General features: G+C 41.6%; 1 protein-coding gene across 3 annotated transcripts in view; it reads left to right on the top strand.

Annotated features, from left to right (window-relative positions):
• Positions 1–25,452, top strand: part of LOC145393000 (sodium-coupled monocarboxylate transporter 1-like) — a 143,916-nt gene that overhangs the window by 107,727 nt on the left and 10,737 nt on the right. For all 3 annotated transcript variants that reach the window (XR_013896090.1, XM_080267310.1, XM_080267309.1), the window contains 5 exons: positions 18,293–18,892; positions 19,695–19,883; positions 20,641–20,795; positions 22,545–22,685; positions 24,930–25,151. Coding sequence is in view for 2 of the 3 variants with exons in the window: in XM_080267310.1 (XP_080123436.1) it covers positions 18,566–18,892; positions 19,695–19,883; positions 20,641–20,795; positions 22,545–22,685; positions 24,930–25,151 (1,034 nt within the window). In the remaining variant the exon portion in view is untranslated. The remainder of the gene's footprint in view (positions 1–18,292; positions 18,893–19,694; positions 19,884–20,640; positions 20,796–22,544; positions 22,686–24,929; positions 25,152–25,452) is intronic.

The following is a 25,452-nucleotide window of genomic DNA, read 5'->3' as shown; positions in this document are numbered from 1 at the left end:
GGGAGGGAACAGGGATACCAAGGATGAGATGGAGAGATGGGGTGGAGAGATACATGAGAGAAAGGGGTATGAGTTACAGAATGCCCTGCCTGATGGCAGACGAAAGGGTAACATGGAGGCGACTTGTTCAGACCCCTCATTTATAGGATTAATTCGTTTGGCTATAGATAGACAGACATATAGATAGACAGATAGTCACATGGATACATTTTTTTTTTTTTTTTAAGTATAAACTTTAACACTTATTTGGTAGTGTAAACTAATACTTTTTTGGCAGAGTAAATTCCAAGACACTATTTTGCTGCATGACCATATTTGGGGGGATTAAAAAGTAAGAGTTTGTGTGTGTGTGTGTGTGTGTGTGTGTGTGTGTGTGTGTGTGTGTGTGTGTGTGTGTGTGTGTGTGTGTGTGTGTGTGTGTGTGTGTGTGTGTGTGTGTGTGTGTGTGTGTGTGTGTGTGTGTGTGTGTGGTGTAGTAAGTGGGTATGTTGAGGGTAAAGCAGTGGTAGTGAGCAAGTGGCTAAGATTATCATTAAATGAGTTCAACTTGGTGGTTGTCTTTTTGTCTCTCACCACTCCAAGGATACCAGTGAGAGAGAGAGAGAGAGAGAGAGAGAGAGAGAGAGAGAGAGAGAGAGAGAGAGAGAGAGAGAGAGAGAATGCCTTCTACATAACAAGAGAGGATTAAATGTCAGATCATACATAAACATCATTATCCCCTCCACTACAGCTCACACACACACACACACACTCACACACACACACACACACACACACACACACACACACACACACACACACACACACACACACACACACACACACACACACACACACACACACACACACACACACACACACACACAACAGACTCTCTCTCTCTCTCTCTCTCTCTCTCTGCTGCAGCTCAACTACTGTACTTTTTCATCTTAGGGGAAACTTCTCGTATTGAAAGGGTTAAAAACGATCTCTAGTAACCCTTCCAGCAGCAATATTACTATTATTATTATTATTATTATTATTATTATTATTATTACTATCATTATCATCATTATACCCAGGACAAGGTAAATGATAGTAACGCAAGGTAATGTTGTTGTCGCTGTTGTTGCTATTGTTGTTGTGACCTGTGATGTAAGGCGACTGGTAGATAAGTACAACGCAAGCTTACATCAGTGTTGTTGTTTGAGAAAATATTAAAACAAACCTCCACTGCACGCAAACAATTAATCCTACAGTATTCATTTTTGCAGGGAACATTCTTATGGCCCCTCCCCACATCACCACCACAGTTCCACCCCACCCCACCCATTTCTTTGTCCCCTGCGCCCATTTCTTTATTTCCCCTCCCGACAATTTCATTCTTGAGGGGTATTTAGAAGTATACCTGCACTGCACTCAGAACCACTAATCCTAAGAACCCATTTTCACAGCCTCTACATTTCTGCCTCCGCCCCACCTCCCACCAGATTTCCAGTCCATCCCACCCATTCTTTTGCTAACCATACCCACTTCTTTTCTGCCCCGTTGACGGTTCCATGGCTTAACGCAGATCAAGCAGCCAACGAACGTGCTTATTTAGTTTGTTGTTGCCCGTCTACTGTATTATACTTATGGGAGACCTCGTAGTGAAGGGCTTAGAAGTTATCTCCATCAACCCCTTTAGTCCAGGATCTTTTATTATAGTCTTCCTTACGTTGGATGAAGATTATATTCAGTTCGTGCTATTCTCAAACACAAAATCACTCTCAGCGGCTCAACCTGTGCAGTACGAGAGACCTTCCCCTAGTTAAAGAAAATAGTTTGGCAGCAGCAAATATATGGGATACGGATATCATGGTACTGAAGGAGTTCATGGCGACTGTCCTAGCCTTCTCCCTGACTACCAAAGCTCTACCCCTCAGCTGAATGAAAGCGTCTGACAGCAGCCAGAACATGGTACTGAAGGGGCTTTTGGTAACGTTAGCCCGAGTAAATGAGATAAGTTGTCCTCCGTGGTTTAAGACTCAGAACAATGTCAGCACTGTCAGCACCCACAGCGCCTCAACTCAAGACAAGGGAAGGTCAACTACTTTAGCACAAGATCTCAGCTAAAATATGTCTGTGTAAATACTGTGGTATGTGCAAATATAGCTTCACCGTCAGAATATTATGTTAACAAAAGAAAAAGCAAAAAAGATAAAAAAAAAAAAATCCTACTTTTCTTAGCCCTGCTGTCCATGTAGGCTACACATGAGCAAAGTGTATGTATGACGTGACTCCTTGGTATCTTTCAGGACGTAAATCAGAGAAAGTCCCAGTTTCTGACTCCTCTCCTCCAGTGGTGTAGGATGTGAGTTTATTCCCAGGCTGGGAGAGGAAATAGTTTGATTATTTGAGTTTCGCTGACAGAATTTACTGTTCTTCCACAAGACCGACCATCATGCCATATAAAAACAAAACAAAACACACCGCAAGTACCATCGCACCGGTCCTAAAGAGGACAGGAAGGTTTGAAAGCCGCCTATTCCAGTCCCCCGCCCCTCCCTTTTTTATGAAATAAGGGACTATTCCACTGTCTTGAAGAAAAACTAAGAGAAGGTAAGAAGCAGAAAAATACAGCACAGTCGGACGTGTAATTTTTAAGTCAACTTAACCCCTTGATTCCGCTTTTTTTTTTTTTCTTTACTTTTTTCTTGCACTCCCAAACATTTTCAGATACTTTTCGGACTGGAGGGGGTTAGATATAGCTCGCATTAACTCCTTCAGTATGATTCAGCTGGAAGTAAGCACAAGAGCCTGAGAGTGTTTACATTGTCATCAATTACATACTCATCGTCGGAACAGCTCCTCACATTCTAAACCATCTAACGCCAGGTGACTAAATTCAGCTGAGAGTGAGTAAAACCGTTTTCATCGGGAGGAATGAATTGCAGGGAAGCCACAGTCAAAGTAGTCACTGTGTTTGTAAAATGCGAGGTACAATAGTTGGTATGCGATACACGTCTTCGGAGACTCATCTGAAATTAACACCTTCATTTTAGTAGTAGTAGTAGCAATAGTAGTGGCAGTAGCCCCAAGTTTATCTGAAACAAACCCAGTGGACTGCAGCCTGAAGTTACCCTTCCAAGGCAGTCCACCATCCTCATTTGCAGGGGGGGGGGGATAGGGAGGGAGTTGAGGGACGTCTGTATAACCGGGCATTGGAAAAACCCCGCTGTATCGGTGCCACCACGTGAAGGCATCCCACGCCGGCATTCATTCCGATGTTACTCTTGCCATCTCCAGGTCATTTTATTCCGCTCAACTTTTCGAGCTGTGAGCGTTATGTGATGCTTCTTTCTATCCAGACAACACGAAAGCCTTATATCTGAGCTGAATAAAGCCGTATGGAGTAAGTAGGAATAAACTAATAAAGTGCGTTACCTGATTCAGCAGAGTTTACATGTGGGAATGTCGTCAAGGATAACACTATAGTTTTTTTTACCTTGATGCCGAAGCCCGTATTTTGGGTGCCATAGAGTGAAGCGTAATGTGCAGAATGAATCGGTAAGGAACAGGTGTTAAGAAATCTCCAGTCATGTTGAATACTTCTCTAAGACATGCTGTTTACTTATATACTATCATCTTCAATGACAGCTACCAGATAACACAACTAAATTGGAAGCAATATCCACCCACCCATCTATCCATCCACTCATTCATCCACCCATCCATTCATCCATCCGTCCATCTCTCCATGCATCTTTTCACTCATCCGTCCACCCATCCAATTATTTATCCAACCATCCCTTCCGTTCATCCATCCACCCATCCCTTCGTCCATCCCTCCCTCCATCCATGCATCCATCCAATCCAGTGTTTCTCATCAGGAAAGTAGGTGGCTGGAACAAGTGAACCCCAGACATTTATGGTGACAATGATTAGTTAAACGCCAATCACCCCTCGGAATGAGACACTTTTGGGCCACAGTTGGTTGAAGCGCCTTAACTCACTAGACCACCAGGCGTCAGAGAATTGTAGGGGGATAATGGGGGTAATGCACTACACCAGGACCCAGCATAAGACCCAATTCTGATTTTCCTGCATGTACCAAAAAGCAGTTCAGTGAAGAAGAAAGTACCCAAGTGTGACAGTGGAGAATATCAAGGTCAAATAGAGAGAGAGAGAGAGAGAGAGAGAGAGAGAGAGAGACAGACAGACAGACAGACAGACAGACAACTTTCATAATCTTTTCACTAATACGGGTCCTTCCTAAGGGGAATAAAATCGTCTGGAAATAACATAAATATAAATAAAAACCGTGTCATCGTAGTGAGGAAGTTAATATCGTGAGTAATTACTATCGTAGGCTATTGTAAGGGTGTGAGGAGGCGGGTGGAAGTGGAAACAATTGAGTCGTGAGGGGTAATTGGACTTGAAGTGGTATGGCCCTCAGCAACAAGAGCACGGCCTTATTCATTTATTTATTTATATACCTATTTATTTATTTACTTATCTATTTATATATTCATTTGGCCAACGATAGACTATTTAATTCAGCTTAAGAGACAGCCCTCGTACTGAATGGGCTTATGAAGATTTTAACCTCATCTCTTCGAAATGTTCTACTCAAGCTGTAAAAAAAAAAAAAAGGTGGAGATGGCAAGAATAATATTCATAAGACGTCCTCGTGGTGAAGTGGCTGAAGGCTCCGTAGTGTTGATGTTACTGCTGCTACAAGGGTGGTGATGGGAGGGGACGAGGAAGACGTGGAAATTAAAGTCTTCATTAATTTTGTACGTTGTTCTTCCCATACCCAGACGAAATTATTCAGCTTAGAAAGGACTCCTTGTAGTGGGAAGTCAGTGAAAGCTATATCCAGCTTCTATAATTGGAAATTCTAATCAAAGTTATCTGAACCAGCTGGAGATAATCAGGAGAAATAAATGATCGAACTGAAGGGTATGAACGAACTAGACTAACATGATGAAACAAGGAATCGCACGGTAGAGGTTAAGTAGAGATTATATAAAAATGGGTGTCTGAGAAATCTGGTCGTACTATTTACTTACCCCCTTTGAAAAGAGGATGTCTTTGCAGTTTATTCTTGCTCTCTCCCGACGATTTTACTTGACTTGCAAGGACTTGGAAATGGAGGGGTTAAATACAGACGTCTCTAACCTTCTTAATCTGAGGACTTTTTTTTTTTTTCCTTTTTCCTGTTTTTTTTTCCTTGCTATCTCCACTTCATTTTAAGCTCAGGGGATATTTTTTTGAACTTGAGGGTTGGCTATACTCTTCATTAACCCCTTCACTTCCACGAGGATCTCCCAAGATGAATAGCGGCGTGTGGCAGCAGGAACAAGAAGAGGAAGAAGAAGAAGAAGAAGATGATGATGATGATGATGTTGATGAAGTAGAAGAAATAGGATGTCTTCGAGTTGAAAGGGTTAGCCTCTTTAATCTGGTGCCGTATATTCTTGCAAACACTGGACTAGTATACTGTATTCTGTTTAATAGTGACTGTTTGAACGGGAGAGGTTTGATACAGCGTTCATTAGCCCGCTCAGTACAAGGAGAGAGAGAGAGAGAGAGAGAGAGAGCAGAAAAAAGGTAGAGATTGCTTTCTTTTGGGGAGATATATCCCTTAACACCTTCAGCACGATGACACACCATTCTACCCACCACCAGACCATTTTATTCTCTTCTAGACACACTTTTCACACTGGAGAGGGTTTATGTATACTTCAACAATCCCCTCAATTCCCAGACGATTTTCCCAAGCTGAATAAAAGTGTCTGGGGAGCAGCAAAAGTCAACTACAAGAGGGAATTCATTGGATGGAAGAGATTAACCCGAAAATGTCATCTTATCTTACTTCTTGCCTCCTGACGATTTTATTTGGCTTGGGAATGACTTGTAGTGATGATTAATAAAAAAAATAAATAGTAAAAAATGTCGTTATCGGTTCAGGAAGCTCCCTAACACTTCTTCCTTAGCGATTTATTTTTGGATATGTGTGGTAAACATCCTTTTGTATGTTATTGATGCAGAGTATGGCGATGCTTGGAGGCTTTGTAAATACGATGGGACAGTGAGGTGCAATTAGCGAAAATAAATCACTTAGGAAAAGGTGCTAGGGGACTTCCTTAACCGACAGGAATACCAGCCATTGTTCCTATGATATTCTTAGGCCAGCAGACGATTATTCTCAGCTCTGGGAAGACTTTTCGATCTGGAGGGGTTAGACACAGCCTTAAGTACCTCTTCCCTAATACACCTCCTCCCTAAGCTGAATAAAATCGTCTGGGGGTAGCAAGAATATGAAAATACGTCCTCGGGGTGATGTAGTTCTTTCTCCGCCATGACGTGTTTTTCATTTTATTTTATTATTATTAATTTTATTCTTATTTTCCATTTTCTTCTAGTACTTTTTATTTTATTCTGTTTTCCATTTTATTATATTAATTTCATTTTATTCCATTATTTTTTTATTTTACTCTATTTTTTATTGTATTGTTATTTTTTATTTTATTGTTACTTTTTATTTTATTCCGTTTTTCATTTAATTATATTATTTTTCATTTTACTCTATTATTCTCATATTTTATTCTATTATTTTTCATTTCATTCTATTATTTTTCATGTTATTCTTGCTATCTTGAGACTCTTATATTCAGCTAACGAGAGACTTTAAATCGGAGGGGTTAGGTGTAGCCTTCAGTAACCCGTTCATTACAACAGCCGTCCCTTTAGCTGAATTAGAGAGCCAGATAGGATGATGACGATGATAATAATAATAAAAATAATAATAATAATAATAATAGTAATAATAATAATAATAACACCATCATCATTACAACAAAAACAACAACAGCAACAATAATAATAATAATAATAATAATAATAAAATAAATGAACAATAAATAAATAAATAAACGAGGATAAACGTGTCTAACAATGACAACATAATACTAACAACGCGATGCCTCAGTTCGTTCATCCCTTCATACCATGGACGATTTTACTGATTCTTACTGCCTTCGGACGATTCTATTTCTGTTCTGGGGGAGACATTTGGTGCTGAAAGGGTTAAGGAAAGCTCTATATAACCCCTCCACGCCTAAAAATCTCTCCCCAGCTGAATAAAATCGTCTGGAAATAGAACAAAATAAAAATGCCGTAGGGAAGAAGTTTTAAAAAATGTATCTTTGGAAGTATTATATATCCCATTGGATCCCAGGGGTGCTGGGCGAGGCATGGCACTGGGTGGGTACTAAGCGTACCGCCCTCCGCCTACCGGCTCATAGTTGCGAAGCTCATAGGTCCCTACCCGGGGGTTCCCTACTTTATAAAGACTTGAAGAATCCCAGTTCTGTCCAGTATTCCGGACACTGAGCTCCAATGGGATATAGCCATCATCAACCCCTTCAGAACTAGGATGCTCACATTAGCTGAATAAGATCGTCTTGCAGCAGCGGGGATGAAAGGAAATGACGCCATCTTAGTGAAAGCGGGGTTACAAACGTATTTGTAAACGTTGGGATATCCAGGAAATGTCGTGGCACAGTTCGTTCAGTAGTGGTTTGTGTACGTAAGGCTTCCCATCTGATGACGTCTTTCACTATACTCTACCAGACTGTTGTGTTCGGTTTAGCATTTTTTTTTTTTTTTTAAAGCATAGTGGTTCGATATGTTTTTAATTCCACCCCATCACCACAAGAGAGAGAGAGAGAGAGAGAGAGAGAGAGAGAGAGAGAGAGAGAGAGAGAGACAGACAGACAGACAGACAGACAGAGAATACATAAAGGCAGTCCTCGGGGTGAATGGGTAAAGAAAATGTGCATCCGACGTTGGCAATATTCTAAGAAAGTTCTGTGAGCTCAACATTTTCTGTCCGGTGGTGTCGTTCATATTCAGTTCTTAACCACTTCTGTGCGATGATCTTTTTTTTTTATCGTGGGTTTCGTCATCTGGAGAAAGCAAGAATATAATAAAATATACGACACCGCAGTGAAATGATTAACCCTTTCTACTGTTTTATCTTTTTTATTCTTGAAACGGCCAGACGAATTTATCTTGTGTAGGAGAGACTTTTCGAACATGAGGGGTCAGATATAGCCTAAGTTAACCCAACACTACGTGAGATCCGTCGTAACTTGAATAAAATTGTCTTGTGGTGGAGAGAATTCATATAAAAATGTGTCATCGGCGTGAAGGGGACAGACAATAACCTACAAGAAGGCGTTCGGTGTAACAACCCCTTCTGCCCGGAGACGTCATTATTTTTCATTCTTGCTATCTCCTGATGATTATACCGGACTCTGGGAGAACCTCAAGTGAGGAAAGTTTAATGAAAGCTCCATCTAACTCTGGCAGTTAAAAAGAAATATCGTAAAGTGAATAAAATCGTCCGAAGGCGGCAAGAATAAAATAAACAGGGATATTCGTTGACAGCGTGACCTGCGTCGTGTAATGAAGCCATCAAACGGGGGAGTATGGGAATTATTTAAACACAGTGACCAGTCAAACAGATGGGATGAGCTGGAAATTTGGTAGGTTATGGAGTTGGGACAGGAAAGTATACGCTGTGAAAATGGTTCTTATATAAATAGTGTTTTGAATGTACTGAAGATATATTCCAAAACATCCTACATGAGGGAAAGTGTAATGAGTGGAAAAGAAATGGGCGTGGGAGATTAAAGTATGGGTGGGATGGACTGGAACTGAGGTAGAGGTAGAGAGGGGCCGTGAGAGAGTACCCTGTGAAAATGGGTACGGTTGAACAGATTGTTTGAGTGTAGTGAAGAAGTTCAACGCGGCTCCATACCACCGCTTTCTTAACAGTTTATTTCTGCAGTTTAGTTTTGCATATGAGACGTTGAATTATCTCTTGTATGTTACTTATGGAATCTGCTGTAAGATGTTATTAAAAAAAAAAAAAAACGGTAAATAACACACATAAGCTGTAATCTGTCCTTTCTTCTATCTCCATATGATTGTATTCCGCTTAGGAGACGCGATTGCAATTGGAGGGATTAGATACAGCCTTCACTGACCCCTTTTCCTATTTAAGGTCCTTCCTAGCTTGACATGGGCCATATGAAGGTTCGCACAGAAGGCTTCGTAGCACCTCTTCCTTAACGATTTATTCCGCTTATTTCATTCCATATTATTTCGAAAGCTATTTATTTCCGTTTTTTATACAGACACATTGCAAAAATTACATTCAAGACAACATTAAAGACCCGTGTGCAGAAATCAGCAGGTAATGAAGAGATGGAGGAGGGCGAACGTGCACAAGTGGTTGCCAAGCGGAACATGAGAGTGCCGACACGAATTTTAAGTACGTGGAATGAGAAGAGAGGTAGGCACGTGGAATGAGAAGAGAAATAGGCACGTGGAATGAGAAGGGAGATAGGCACGTGGAATGACAAGAGAGGTAGGCACGTGGAATGAGAAGGGCGGTAGCAGGCACGTGCAATAAGAGAGGCAGGCACGTAGAATGAGAAGAGAGGTAGGCACGTGGAATGAGAAGAGAGGTAGGCACGTGGAATGAGAAGGGAGGTAGTAGGCTCGTGGAATAAGAGAAGTAGGCACGTGGAATGAAAAGAGGTAGGGACGTGGAATGAGAAGTAGGGACGTGGAATGAGATGCGAGGCAGAGAGGCTTGGGTAAATTGGCAGGCAGGGGAAGGAAGCGCGTGAAGTGGACGCGGATGCCGTGGGTGTGTGCAAGGCCAATAAGTGATATTACGCCTTGGTTGTGTGTACAGGGTGGTCCATATATTGTGCTGCCCAGTCTTGTTTGTTGTGGAGTGGTTTAGTTTGCTTTTGTGAGAAGATAAGATACTTTTGGCTGCCTTGCGACATTACTGATCAACCATACAATCAGTGGACGTGAAAAAGTAGACACTATAAAAGCCTGAGAAGAGTTATGAGAATAGAAAATAACGAAAAGTTGACGCTGGTATCGCTGACTGGGCCGTCCCCGCAACACATGAGTCAGCGCAGGGTGTAAGAGCTGCCCCCCAAAAGGCCTCGTCACACAGGTCAGAAACGGACATATTCAGATGGAAAGTGTGGGATCTTCTAGGCCAGGGACAAAGTTGGAGGAAGAAGACCCCGATTCAGTGGAGTATATTTTAGGCATTTCAGTTTCGTGCTGTGACCCGCATTTCGTCTGGCAGCGAATAAATGAGTATAGTAATAAATGAACTGATTAAATAACTAGATCGTGGTAGTGGAGTCCTCAAATTAAGTGTTGTCTGTGTAAAGGCAGATTGACACGAATATATAAATAGATAAACAAATAAAGAACGAATGAATGAAGCAGAGTAAACAGATAAACAGATAGACATACAGATAGACAGATAGATAAAACAGTAAACAGTGGTAGTGGGGTCCTGTAACTACATAAAGTCCCCCTAATATTCTGCCCTGCGCCTTGTTCCATAATAACTTAGGGTCGTCTTCTCCTTGACTTACCTGACTTTCCTAACACCTCTTCCCTGGCGATTTAGTTTGCATATTACACCTTAGCCATCTCTTGTAGGTTATCTTTATTTATTCATTTCTTTATTTATTGTAATATCGACACAGTTTGGATGAAGAGGATATCAACTCTCATTCTCGGGACAACTCTATATATTAATTTATTCCTGCTAATGCCAGACAATTTTATCTGAGAGTGAGCATAAAAACCTGAGAGAGAGAGAGAGAGAGAGAGAGAGAGAGAGAGAGAGACTATAGTATTTTAAGCCAGGTGATTTTATTCACCTTACTGTGAGCAAAGGAGGCGATGAGAGTTAATATCGACAGTTTGTATCAGGAACATATAAAAGGATATTAAGGTGTAACACGCAAAATAAACCGCACAGGAAGAGGGGCTAAGAAATCTAAACCAGGGATAATGCAGCGGAGAGAGGTGGGGGGTAGGAGGGGGTTGGTTAGGTGTGGTGAAGGTTACGTGTCCAGGTGGTGTTTAGGTAGAGATATGCGATTCTTTATTAGGTTTATCCATCTGCTTGTCTCTATCAGTCTCTCTCTATTTTTATCTCTAACTACTTGTCTATCTGTCTGTTTATTTATTTTTAACTGTTCACCTACCTACCTGCCTATCTATCTCTGTGTGTCTGTCTGTCCGTCTATCGATCTCTCTGTCTCTCAGTCGTTTATCTCGATCTGTCTATGTCTATCTCTATCGTCTATCTGTGTATCTGTCTACCTACTTGTCTATCTGCCTGTCTATCGTGCAGTGATGGACCCGCCAGCCAGTGCCGTGTAAGCCCTTGACACAATATTTAGGGAGGGGCGCCGAGATGCTGGAGAGAGAGAGAGAGAGAGAGAGAGAGAGAGAGAGAGAGAGAGAGAATGGATGGGAGGAGTAGAGTGGCTGTGGATGGAATGGTAGGTGTAGGCAGGGAATTTTATTAATGTTTGTACTGGCGACTACTTAGCACTTCTTGCACTGCTATTTTTTCTGGATATTACAGCTTTAAATTTTCCTGCGTGTTATTCATACCTTTTAAATATCGACAGTTTTAATGACGGCCATGAAAGAGGATGAAAGATGAATGTAATATGCACAGTGTAAAATGTATGTAAGATGTAAAATAATAAGACGTATATTAATGTATATACGTTGCATAATAATAAAATGTATCATAATAAATCGCTGAAGAAGAGGTGTTAAGAAAATTCCCGTGTTACGAAGAATGGTACCCAAAGACATCGGACAACAAAGAAAAGCTATATGATTAAACCCTAATCAAACGGGTGATCAAATCGACGGGCTTTACTTTAAACACACACAGACTCCGGCTAGTCATTGTGTTACTCATTTGCATACTGATGGAGTCCTGAAGGATTATGTCTTCAACTCAGTTTTACTGTTTCTCTGTTTCTCTTTAGAACTCACTACCCCAAATTAATTTTCTCCCAAACTTCAACCTACAGCAGTTCAGGTCCACCTATTATAGATTTTCTTTATGAAAGGATGACATCGGTAATCAGGCGTATGGATTTTTTTTTTTAAGTATAAAATTTCTTTTTTCTTTCTCTGTTCATCTTGTTTAAAAAATAAATGTGCAGCCGTGAGCAAAAGTTCGCCGACACTTCTCTGCCAATTGTGTCAGTGAAATGTATTACCTGAACTATTTATTTGTTGTTCCAGTATGAAGTACACAACCAATGTGTACAAGGAAGGATACTCGTGGCCGTTCGGGGAGGATTGAGAAATAAGGAAAACAGCATACAATGTTGGCAGTGGATTGTCGGCGAACTTTTGTTCATGGTTGCACTTATTTTTTAAGTCAGAAGAAATCTGAACTGATTTATGTATAGTGAGGGAAATTCAAGCATTGCAATGCTTAACAGAAACAGTTTTCAACCTCCAGAATTCCCCTTAGCTGGGTAAAAACTGTCTTATAGCCTCAGTTAACATCAAGAGTCTAAAGAAAGTGGAAAACGTTAAATGAATCCAAACAACAGCAGCAAGAGGGATTCATTACAGCACACCTCAAAACACTGAACGAACAAGATGTAAAGTTAATCATTCATATGTTTCTGCGTATAAAAGTAATGTACCCTAAGTTATCGTTATAAGTCACCTTTCTTTCCCTTCCTTTCTGCCGTCAAGTCCTCAATAAATTACACACACACACACACACACACACACACACACACACACACACACACACACACACACACACACACACACACACACACACACACACACACACACACACACACACACAAAAGCCTACTGTAGTTCCACTGCTATCGTAAGCTGATAATCAAGTTTCCCCCAAAGCACAGCAAAAATTGCAAGGAAAATTGTGTAATCTTCTGGTATACATCCCAGACTTAATTTGGAGACTGCCTGTCAATGTTCTCGAATTGTGGAAACTAAACACACCCGCTGTTTTGGCCGCCTTCCCGTTACTGTAGAAGGGATGAGCCGAGACAGAAGGGAATGGCGTACGTGGGAGCTCCTTTGCCCTGAGATATTAGCTTATTTACGTGACTTAGTGATAGTGCCATGAGGCATTTGTGTGTGGCCTAAACTTCTGCGCGTTTACTCTAACCTGCTTGAAGATCCCTAATCCTTTTCACCTAGGTTGATGGACGATTACAGTCAAACTGGAGAATAGTTTTAACTAGTAACCAGGGGGATTCATTACTGCCTTATAACTAAAACTCCTCGAATATTATTTAACCACAACGTAGTATATTAACAATTTGAATGACCTAGTTCCGTCAAAGGAAAACAAATCGACCATAGTTACCATGTTTGAAAAAAGGGGGATGGAGGAATGGTGTTTAGGGGGCGATTTGGTGCTAGGGTGGGTGGGTGAGGGTGGGGTGAGGACTAGGTTAGCTGAGGCTGAGATACGAGTACGCACACACTCCAGTCAAGGTTGTAGCAGCGCCACAGGTTAATCTCGTGGAGTAATAATACCGCCACTAGAGCTGCGTTCCTTAACACGGGGTACCGGAAACGGCTTTTGGAGATACCAGGGTAGGCCATTGGCAAATTATCGACTTTGTTATGTACCAGGGCTTCTGTTTCGATGGTAATTACTCTAGTTTAAAGAAATCAATGCTCTTGAGGGATAGTGTCCGTGGTAGTTCAAAATTTAGTAGATTTTTAAGGTAATTTTATAATTTTGCAAATAATGTACAAGACATACAAGTCCAAGGTAAAAAGTGCCCTTGCGTTTGGCAGCACTGCCTCAACGTGAACAATACACGGTGAATTGTTCCTTTTGATAAGAAACGAGTCTACGTGACTCAAGGTGACTTCTCACTGCCACAGAAAATAATGGTTTCCAGGAAAGGTTAGTTCAGCCGTTTTGTTGAGATCCACTTTTACTTACTAGTGATTTCAGTAAGTGAGGTGGAAGGGGACCGAGGATCAAATGGAGGGATGGGTTGGAGATTTGTATAAGAGAGGAGTATGTGAGATGGAAGGAGGGCAGTTTCATGACAGAGGATGGGGAGACATGGAGGCAATTTGTCTGTGGTCACCCCTTACGGGATCAAGGAGTCCGGCTATAAGTAGAGAGACTGACAAATTTCAGTTATTACTCTGTTTCGTGGATGTTACAATGATGTTTGGGTGTTGTGTTGTTCTTGTTCAGTGGGTGTTGATGCCTTACAGTGCCGACTAATATTCCTATTCTGGTTCTCTTCATTTGTTTGGATCCAATGATTTTTTTAATAAGCAGTACGGAAATGTACATAACAGCACAATTTATAGCTTTCGTTACCTCACTTAAAAAAAGATTGTGGGGATACTGGCTGAAGTCAGAATAGGTTCAAGGGTTACTAAAGTCAACAACTACAAAAGTACCAGGGAGATGTGGGAGCTACACGGTCCTAATATAGGGCTTCGTATGTCACTAAAAATCTATGAGTGTGGCGGAAGCTTCAGAGCCCTATCATGGGGCCTCGCTAAAGTTGCCAAAATCTACAATAGTGAAGCACCTTGTTTCCTAAGACGTTAGTGAACGATAGACGGACAAGGTTGCTAGAAATGCTCCCGTATCTCTCTGTCTATCTACTTATCTATCCAGCATTCACACACACACACACACACACACACACACACACACACACACACACACACACACACACACACAGGGGGAGAGGGAGAGGGAAGGGGAGGGTTGTTAAGAACCGATGAGGGTGGGGGGGGGGGCAGCTAAGAATCACCGCACTTGAGAGAGGAAAGTGGAGGTGGGGTTATGAAGACAGGACTGGGGTTGTATTACTGGGACAGGTTTACAAGACTAGGACTGAGGTTACTGGGGTTGGAGGTACACAGTATGGGATGCAAGTTGCGGTTGTAGATAAGACTTGTGGAAGGAAGGAGTAGTGTGGTGACCAGGGTAGTGAGGGCAAGACTGCTATCTTTCCCCTTTAACAGGACCTAAAATAGACATCTTGCAATCCTGATAGCTAATGCAAATCACGAAAAAGTGCTATGGAAACCGTATAAAGTCGTAGCACCGTCTTAGTCTACCAGTGGGCTATGCGAAATAAGCCGCAAAAGGACGAAAATCTGGGCCAAGTTAAGGTTCTTAGTCTTGTAAGAACCATTCAAGGGTTGTTGGAAATGTTTTTGGATGATACTGAAAAAGAATACAATTGGGCTAGTCACAGTTTCGATCACTAACCCTCTTACCACGTTCGGCGGAAGGAAGAATAATGGACGTCATCGTAGTGGTTAACAACGGAAGGAAGGAAATGAGAAACGGTGGGAGGAAAAATAAGGAAAACTAGTTACGTATTATCGCGGGGCGATTTCTAGCATATCATCTTTAGCGGTTTGCTTTGCATATATACACTTTATTAATATCTTGTACGTTGTGTATGTTGTCTTATATAGAAACAGGTTGCATAAATATTAGTCTCTTATTTATATCGACATGGCTTGAACAAGTAACACACAGTAACATACTTGCTTACCTGATACTGAAATAAAATAGTAAGGATGGAATGTTTAGGAAGCTTCTTCAGCTGGCGAGTCACGAGTATGCGATCCTTGGAGGGGTGAGGCAGTGAGTCGTATTCAGGTGGCGGAGAATGTTAGAGTCATTGTTCTTGCTGTTTCCTTGTTCATTTATTTTGCATATTGGCTCCTTGTTATCTGTGTTCTTATAATCTCGACACTGTTTTCATCATACGAGGAGATGTTAACACTCAGGTTGCTATGACACTCTCTTCTGAATAAAAGCGTCTGGTGTTTGCTGAAATGGAATACTAGAGTTGTCGCTAAGGGCTCGCACACAGGAACAGTTTTAACCGTCAGTCCAACTGCGTAAAGTGGTTCGAACCTACCGATTTAAGCCTGTGGATGTTCGGTTTTCCTAGTATCCACAGGAGCACCTAAGACGACAGCGTTTATGGTAACAGTATTAACATTCTCTTGCTCCTATAATCTCTTGAGGAAATAAAATTGGGGACAGCAGTAACAAAGTACTAGAAGACGTGACCATATGAAGGTAAATATGTACTTAGTTCGCACCAGTAACATACAGAAGGATATTCACTACGATGGCGTCAGTCGTGGTGCAACTCTTGCCATCACCAGCCAGTTATATTCAGCTTAGAATACTGTAGAGTTTTCGAAAGGAGGGGGGGTTAGATGCAACCTTCACTAATCCCTTCACTATTTGGAGGGGTTTCATAAGCTGAATGAAATCGTCTGGTAGTTGCTGGTAGTAGTAAGGAATAAAAACATGTCATCGCGGTGAAGAGGTTAAGGCGCATTGGTCAAACGTAAGACGCTTAGGAAGAGGTATTAGGAAATCATCTAAGACAACAGAATTATGACCTACCGAGGTTAAAACGCTAATATATGGACAAAAGGAAAACCTGGAGAAACGAAACGTGATGCAATACAGGATGAGTGTGTATTGTATGTATGTCATCACGGGGTCTGTCCAGCCTCCCCCCTTCCCGCTCTCTCTCTCTCTCTCTCAGGAAATCAGGGCCGTATTTTCTAATTGGCCCCTGAAATTTTGTAAGTCCCCCCCCCCTTCTCTCTCTCTCTCTCTCTGTTGGGCCGTATTTCTATCAGGCTTCGGAAATTTCGTAACGTCTCTCTCTGGGCGATTTATTTTCCACACATCTTAATCCCTCAGTGGCTTTTTTTTCCGTTTTACTCAGGCTTCCAGCAGACGATTTTATCCAGGATGGAAAAGAGCCTCTGGTAGTGAAGGGGTTGATGAAGGCTGTCTAACCCCTCCAGGTCAAAGGCTACGTGAATAAAATCGTCTGGAGGCAGCAAGAGTGAAATAATACGTGCGTCAGTGGATTGAAAGGGTTAATGATCCTCTTCTACTCGTATGTTACCGGTATAAATTGTGCCGATATTAAACACACACACACACACACACACACACACACACACAAGCAGTTGCATCGGAATGATCGAGACGGACATGCTCCAAGTGTGAGGTAGACGCAATGAAACTGTAAGCTAACTTTTGTCACTCTCCATGGTCTGCACAATCCGCCCCAGTGAACTCTACGGTCGTCACTCGCCACAGGCTGTAATATCGTTGACGTAACCCCTTCAGTACGATGACATACTTTCCCTTCAGACGATTTTTATTTGGCTTAGGTGTGACTTTTCGAGCTGGGGGGGTTAGATGTAGCCTTCATCAACCCGTCCACAATGTGCTTGGTCTGCAGATCTGAGTAAAGTTGTGTAGCAGCATCGAAAAAACGGTTGATCACGTCTCCGGGCCTCTGATTTCCGTTCGGTGTACATATTTTGAACTACTTATCCAGGAATGTATAGGTTAGGTTTGGTTTGGTTTGTTTCCTTAGCGTCAGGTAAGGTTAGTTTGTTGGTCAAGTTAATCTGTTAGGGTAGGTTAGGTTAGGACAGATTAGGTTAGAAATTAAAAAAATAGAAGAATGATCATCCTGGGAATATCAAACTTAACTCATTGTGAAAAAATAGTAAGCAGAACGGAAATGAGCCACCAGGCCTTGGGGAGCAACATGGCCGGTGTAAACAAACTCCAAATAAAACTCTGCTCACTCCCGACATGGCACTCCGGGAACAAGAGTTTGGGTAAAAGTCTCCCAGTATTGTGTGCCGGATCACTGGTTACGTTGTGTTGGCGAGGGTCCTTGTCAGCCACTCTGATATGGCTTGAGTGGCGCTAGACCCTTCCTCTGACTCTCATCTGTCCTTTTTAGCGAATGGATACATGGGAACACAATTCTCAGCTGCGACTCACCAGATGTCACATGACACTAGCATATTATTTGGAAACTTTAAAAATTTGCTCCTTAAAAAAGTTGAACGCGATAATGCCAAAGCCAATATCATAGTCGTTGGTTTCGACATAACTGCAAAAACTGTTTAGTAGAGTGAAGGTCACGAAGAGAAGGAAAGACAGACTCTTTCAGGTGATACATTAATATCATTATGTGACCTGGTTAAAAGCACAATATTAGCGTTATGAAACGCTTAGAGTCTTAAACCTTGCCCGACAAAACTACCTCGCTTGCATTCGTACCTTGCCTACTTACTCTTATCTCGATTACATACATGGTACTAGAATTAAAGCACGTCTTTTTTTTCATCACGATTATAGTAACATCACTCGGTACAACTGACCTTATTCCTTTCATTGACTGCGTATCATGTGTTTTACCAAGAAGAAACATCCGCTATCTTGATAAAAGACTTTATTATGGCAGCCATCCTTTGCATTCTTGTTAAATTATTTTCCTTTCATCTGAGTCTAAATCTTATGCCTTAAACATGTGTAACGTCGATCTTCTAACAGAATTTGTTATTTCAGGTACGAAGGCAGAAGTGACCGAGGCAGCGAGGAAGGTGTTGCTGAAGGACACTGCTTTAGTATATCTCACACCTGGTCTGAAAAATCGTACGCCCTCAGCTGACGGGGGCGATAGTGAATACTAAGTCAGTGACACAAGCGGTGAACGCTGTAGTGGTGTAGGGAAAGTAAAGCGAGTGACTATCAATAGGTGGGAGAGAGGTAGCAATACACTACGTAGGTGGTGTACGGTGTGTAGTTTAGCGTGTTGTTGCTGATCCTGACACAAACAAAATGGGTCTGGGGACGGTGGACATTGTACTGTTGGTACTGTCCGTGGTGGCCAGCGCTGCCATCGGGATTTATTATGGCGTCGTAGGCAGGAGATCCACGCCCCTCGAGTACTTATTAGGAAGCCGATCCATGAAGCCACTACCACTGGCCATGAGCATGATGGTGGGCACTGTTTCCGCCATCACCATCATGGGCAACGCGGGTGAGATGTACGCTTACGGCACACAACTGTGGATCATGGACGTCGGCATGTTGCTGGGCCTCGTCATCATCGCCAAGATCTTCATACCCATCATGTATCCACTCAAAATGGTTTCACTCTATAAGGTACGAACCAATTTCTCCCTCACACCGTCTTTTCTCTCCTGGAATTTAAACTTACTACTGTCAAATAAGATGAACTCTTCATTAGACACTGAGCTGTAAACCTGTCTTTATTTCTTATATTTTTGGACAATGCTGAAGTATGTATTCCTCATTATGTGGCATTTCATATATATATATATATATATATATATATATATATATATATATATATATATATATATATATATATATATATATATATATATATATATATATATATATATATATATATATATATATATATATATATATTTATGTGTGTATATGGCGCCTGGTGGTTTAGTGGGTAATTATTGCACTCCAATCGGATTTAGCCAGTGAAGGTTTATATCCAAGGGGTGGTTGGGGTTGACTACTCATGTTATGCCACTCAGGGATGAGTGAGGCTGGTCACTCTCATCTTAAATGTCGGGACCAACTGCCTAGCTTCTACGTTCCTCATGGGGCAATGTAGGATTGGATGATGGATATATATATGTATATATGTGTGTGTGTGTGTGTGTGTGTGTGTGTGTGTGTGTGAAAATTAGTACTATATACGGCTACATGACATTGGAAATCAGCGATAATTGCGCTGGGAAGGGTTAATTCTGGGTATCACTCTCCTTCCGAGGAGAACGTCCTTTCCTGCAGGGAACAAATACGGACTGATAAATATACAGATATAAAACTGGTATTCAAATTACTGTATGTGACAATATTTGATAATCATGCAGTGTTTATCGCAGAATGTAAGTGATACTCAGATTGCTGTGTGTTACAGTATGTGGAGGACCGGTTCGAGTCCCGATGGCTGCGTCAGGCGACGGTACTGCTGCAGCTGCTGGGCGGCTACACCTTCATCGGGTTCCTGCTCTTCCCGCCATCCATCGCCCTCATGGTCTTCACTGGCCTCCCGATCATCTACAACATCATCATTATTGGAATCACATGCACGCTCTACTCGGCTTTCGTAAGTTTGATATTTTACTGACATGAGACGATTCGTTATGTGAGGAATATTATCAGTGCCACAAGTTATGTGCCTCCTCTTGATTAAAACCTAAGATCTACTCTGTAACACTCTTGTCTCTACCTCCGAGCCTTAAAACCTGCTAACCATATATACTGACAGTTACACTGGAGATGGCGGGAAGCGCCCTACGAATAGCCTGTGTATAATTTATGCATATGAAGAATCTCTACGGAAGGCTTTTTGGATAAGGCCCACTGGGAAAAGCGAGAGATTATGCGCTGTAGGTCTCGAGTAGTTCAAGTTGGGTGTTATAACGAATGGGAATACACCACATCTACCTTCCTTTATGCTTTCAACAATGTCTTGTCACTTTTGTGCGCAAATAATTACACACTCTGATGATTATAGGATTTTGAGGGAGATTGAACTGTCCCTGGTCGGATCTGAACCTCGAACCTTTCAACCTACCGTTTGTAACTTTGTGCCTGAACACGCCACCCGCTTAAAAGATATGCTCTACATTAGCTTATTTCAATGCCAGGGCTCCGCGGTCACTGATCAGTCATGTACAAATCGTTACAAGAGGCAAGTTAGGAAATTACAATTTGGACAGCATTTACTAACATCAAACTAGAATTAATGTAAAATTATAATGCGTGTGATGGTAAAGGTGTGCCAACTTAATATACTGTAGAGTGGAGTGAAGACGGAGGTAATGATGTACAGTACAACTAACATGCAGTGTACTACACAGGGCGGGGTAAAGGCGGTGGTGTACACGGACGTGCTACAGTCGCTGGTGATGGTGGCGGGAGTGCTGGCCATCGTCATCCAGGGGTCAATGGCACACGGCGGCCTCGACAACATCATTGATATCGCCTACCACAAAGGCAGGATAGAATTATTCAAGTGAGTACCTGTAGCAGGCGTGGCCAGTACCCCACCAAGCCACAGCCTGGCAAAATGGTCCGTATTCCAAGTAGCTGAGAAGGCTTCGCAGCACCTCATCCCTGGCGGTATACTTTGCACATTACACTTTACTTCCTTGTGTGCGTTATATATATATATATATATATATATATATATATATATATATATATATATATATATATATATATATATATATATATATATGTGTGTGTGTGTGTGTGTGTCTGTCTGTCTGTCTGTCTGTCTGTACAACATCAGTTCAGTCTGCATCAATAACGAACGAAATGATTATTAAGGTGTGATGTGCAAAATAAATCACAGAGGATGACACGGTAGGAAACCTCCAGTCCCAACTAGAAATATGGCCTGATGTCCTGAACCCGATTCACTAATATACTTACGATCAAGTCAGTCTCATAACTGATTTTTTTGTGTTTTCAGATTATAGTGTTCGATACCTAGGCAGTGGCGCGTTTCCATATGTTTGCATACGTTCGCAAAAATGTTAATTCTGCCGATGGCACATAAAGACTTAGATACTGTACACAACCATTACAACAGTTCAGCTTTTACAAGCACGCCTCTTCTGACAGTCACTCCTTCCCCAAGAGTATTTAGCCAGCATGGGGATGGGTTTTCTGGCTACGACATTCCCTCCGCGAAGATCTACTCCTGGAGTGGATCTGGTATAGAGAGTTACATTAAAGTACACTGTCCCATTGCGGACGGCTGGGATACTTTAGAAATGTATTCTGGCTACTGGCAGACGATCTTATTTAACTAAGAGAAGTAACTCCATCCCTGATAAGAGACCTAAAGTGTAAACAGCTGCTTCCTTTTGGTATTAAACCTCTACATCCACAGTATGTACTTTGTGTTTTAATCCTCGTCGCTTTCAAAGGTCATTTGTTCAGATTCATACAAATTTCTCGAACTGGGGAGGATCAGTACGACCTTCATTAACCTTTTCACGCTAGGACCTTTACCAAAGTTAAATACAAACTCAAGGACTAGAAACAAATTCAGTAATCCCATCAAGACTGAAGCGCCTTAATTTGAATATTATTGTCTGGTGGTGACAATTAAGAATAAACTGTAAGGGTATGTCATCGTAGTGAGAGGTTAATCATCCGAACCGAGTGTATTGTTCTTTTAAAAATGTATAAGTACTTTAGCAGTAAGGCATGAATAAACACAAACAGTTCTCGATAGGTTACTAAGTAATAGATATGTTCCAGTATACCATAGGTTTTTCTACACAATTCCAATTCTAAATTGAGAGAGAAAAAAAAAAAACAATATAATTTGGTGGACAAAACTGAAACTGCATGGGTAATTTTATGAAAACTGCCTTGGACTTAACAACTGAGAGAGAGAGAGAGAGAGAGAGAGAGAGAGAGAGAGAGAGAAATCCGCTTTGTAAGGAAGCACTGTTATTTTACTTAGGCTAACCCAAGACGATTTACTTCAGCACCCAGTGGAAGTCAAAGGGTTGTAAACTGTCTTGACTAATCCTTGGACTACATGAATTTCCGCTCATCCGACTGAAATAGTCTGGATTTAGCCAAAATAAAATTCGAGGGTGCATCTTGAATGTGGAAGAGTAAAAAAATAAATAAATAAATAAACAAATAAATAATAAAAGTTATATCACGAGAACACATTGTACCCAAGTTAATGTGACTGGTGTTGTAACTGGCTCATTGTTTTTCCTTGTGATGGTGTCAGTGTGAGCCTGGACCCGTACCAGCGTCACAGCTTCTGGCTCTGTATCGTCTACGGGTTCTTCTTCACCATGGGCACCTACGGCGTCAACCAGAGCCAGACACAGCGGTACTTCAGCACCGGCTCTGTGCACCAGGCCCAGTGGTGAGTATTTAGAACACCATCGTATGATACAAGCCGATCTGAATGGCATATATAGATAGATAGATAGATAGATATACAGATAGACATAGATTGATAGATAGATATAGATATAGACAGATAGATAGATAGACAGATATATATATATATATATATATATAGAGATAGATAGATAGATAGATAGATAGATACAGACACAGATAAATAGATAAAAAGATAGATAGACAGATAGATAGCATTTTCCTAAGCTGATGTGTTGCCCGACAAAAGGATCTTCATTAATTTCTGGTGGGACTTTAGTAGCGACCCCTCTTCTCACAACACACCATCTTGCGTCACTCACATTCTCACACTCCAGCTCTCAAACTTGTATATGGTCTTCCTCTCCTGCCTTCCAGCTACTCAGCTCTCATACAGTTTCTTAGTCACAGTTTCACTCTCCATTTGCTGCATATTCGTATGGTCTTACCAACTCAAAGTATGTATCTGTGTATAATCAAATAGCTGAATTTCATATAGGGTCATATAAACCGAACGGCTTCATAATATTTTCTCTGTGTATAAATACTGTAGTTACACATTATACAGACTGTGACGTCAGTGGGACGCACATTACGTCAATGTAGCTGCAACCCAGGCAGGGCACTACTGCTGCCCATCGAGTAAACAACCCATCCCGTAAGGATCCCAGGGCTTAATCCTGAACACAGAATAAATAAATACATAAATGTAAGATTTCCAAGCTCTTCAGGGTAATTACATGATATTAATCACTGAGGAGATGCCTCACTGCTGATGTAGAAGTATTCAGCCATTTATGTTAAGTCTGTCGGTTGTGTCACTTTCTTAAGATAGTGAGTCATGCGACGGTGAGAAATAAAACGAGTGTGTGCAGGCTGACACATTACAGGACCCGAGAAATGAAGTGGACTTACATCAACGTTGTCCTAGTAGCGAATTCGATAAAAAGCTATAAGTTTTCAATTACATTATTATTATTATTATTATTATTATTATTATTATTATTATGCAGAAGACAGTACCAAAGGTTGGATGTTCTTCCCCCCCCCCTTTTCTCCTCCCCGTTCTACTGAATACTCCATTTCACCAAACAAATTATCATCATTATTCCCAAACAAAATGATCAAACAACAGACTGCTACATCAGGTAATGTTATATGAGAGAATAATCTAAGAAAGGGGCACAGAACACATACAGTACAGTATATCATGCATAGCTGAGGACATCAATATACTGTAGTTTTACAGTACTTACTTAGGGTAAAAAAACGAGACTGAACACTGGCTTTCCAAATCCAGTGATGTGATACTCAAAGCCCAGCAAACTTTTCAGAATGTTACGGAAAAGTTTCACATTTGTTCAACTAAAAATGGTGCTGGAGAGGGACGCCTTTATGTGATGGCACCGATGTAATCATGCGGCTCCACTGCCAGGTTATATAAACATCCATAAACTCCCTCCCTGTCCCCCAGAAAGGAGGATGGTGGACTGCAGGAGGAAGACAACTTCAGTCTGCAGTCCACCGAGTTCATATTTCAGATGAACCTGGGACTACTACTACTAATAATAATAATAATCGACTAAATAGTGGATCGATATTACTGTCTGTGGCGGTACATATTGAAAGTGTAGAAGTAAGGAGACTCTGATGAACTGTTTACCCTAACGAAGCAGACTTGGGAAGGATCTTGGTTGAGTTACGTTAGAGGAAAGCCTGCGTCCATCGCCGGTATGCTGATGGTTGAATACGTGTACAGTAGGGGACAAAAGTTCGCTTTATGTTCGACTTTTTTTTTTTTCCCCTCCGCTAACATCCCTTACCTGAGAGAGGTCTCGCATTCCCCTGTTCATGGATAATTTTGTCTGATTGATGCATCAAGTGACGGACATGCCCTACTGTGGCTATGTGTGAAGTAGACAGTGGATTTGTAGGGGAAATTTAGTTTCTGACGTGGTACATCATCATTTATATGAATATTATTATTGTGACCCCTGGCTCATCTGAACGTGAACTCGATTAACTGCAGACTTGAGGTGCCCTTTTTCTGCAGTTCATTATCCTTCTTTCGGAGGGTGGAGAGGTATTTAAGGGACGTTTGTATAACTGGCAGCTGAGCCACCCGGTCATATCGGTGACACACATGAAGGCATCCCTCTCCACCACATTATGCGAATATGAATGAATCTACTGTACGTGTACTGTACCCTCCACCTTCTGCTTCCAGGATTCTGTATTACGCCGCTGTAGGCATGGTGATCCTGAGGGGCCTTATCCACCTCTCAGGCCTGGTCATGTTTGTTCACTTCGAGCACTGCGATCCACTCACAGCGTCAAAGGTTCCCGCTGATCCCTCCCAGGTGGCGGTGCTCTACGTCATCCAGGAACTCACCAAATTTCCTGGTTTAGCGGGACTGTTCGTAGCAGCTGTGTACGCCGCTGTCCTCAGGTTAGTCAGACATTTTTTTTTTACCGTAAGCGCGTGAAAGGGTGGTCTCATGAGTGGCTGAGAGGCTTAGGGGATTTTGTAGCTCGTCTTCCTTAGCGATTTACTTTGCTTACTATATCTCAGCATCATCTTCTGTATTATTGAAGCAAATTATGTCGATACTGAAACAGTACAGAGGACATACCAGAGAATGAATGTTAAAGTGAAACATATATAAAAAGTAACTCGCAAAGGAAGAGTTGTTATTGAAGCCTCCTATGCCACGAAGAATATGATCCTAAAACTAACATTATAGTGAGAG

This window comes from Coenobita brevimanus, chromosome 23, assembly GCF_032717465.1.
Source record: "Coenobita brevimanus isolate Jiangsu-jjx chromosome 23, ASM3271746v2, whole genome shotgun sequence".
Taxonomy (NCBI): domain Eukaryota; kingdom Metazoa; phylum Arthropoda; class Malacostraca; order Decapoda; family Coenobitidae; genus Coenobita; species Coenobita brevimanus.
Note: the sequence above shows the minus strand (reverse complement) of the source record. Positions and strands in the feature narration are given on the sequence as shown.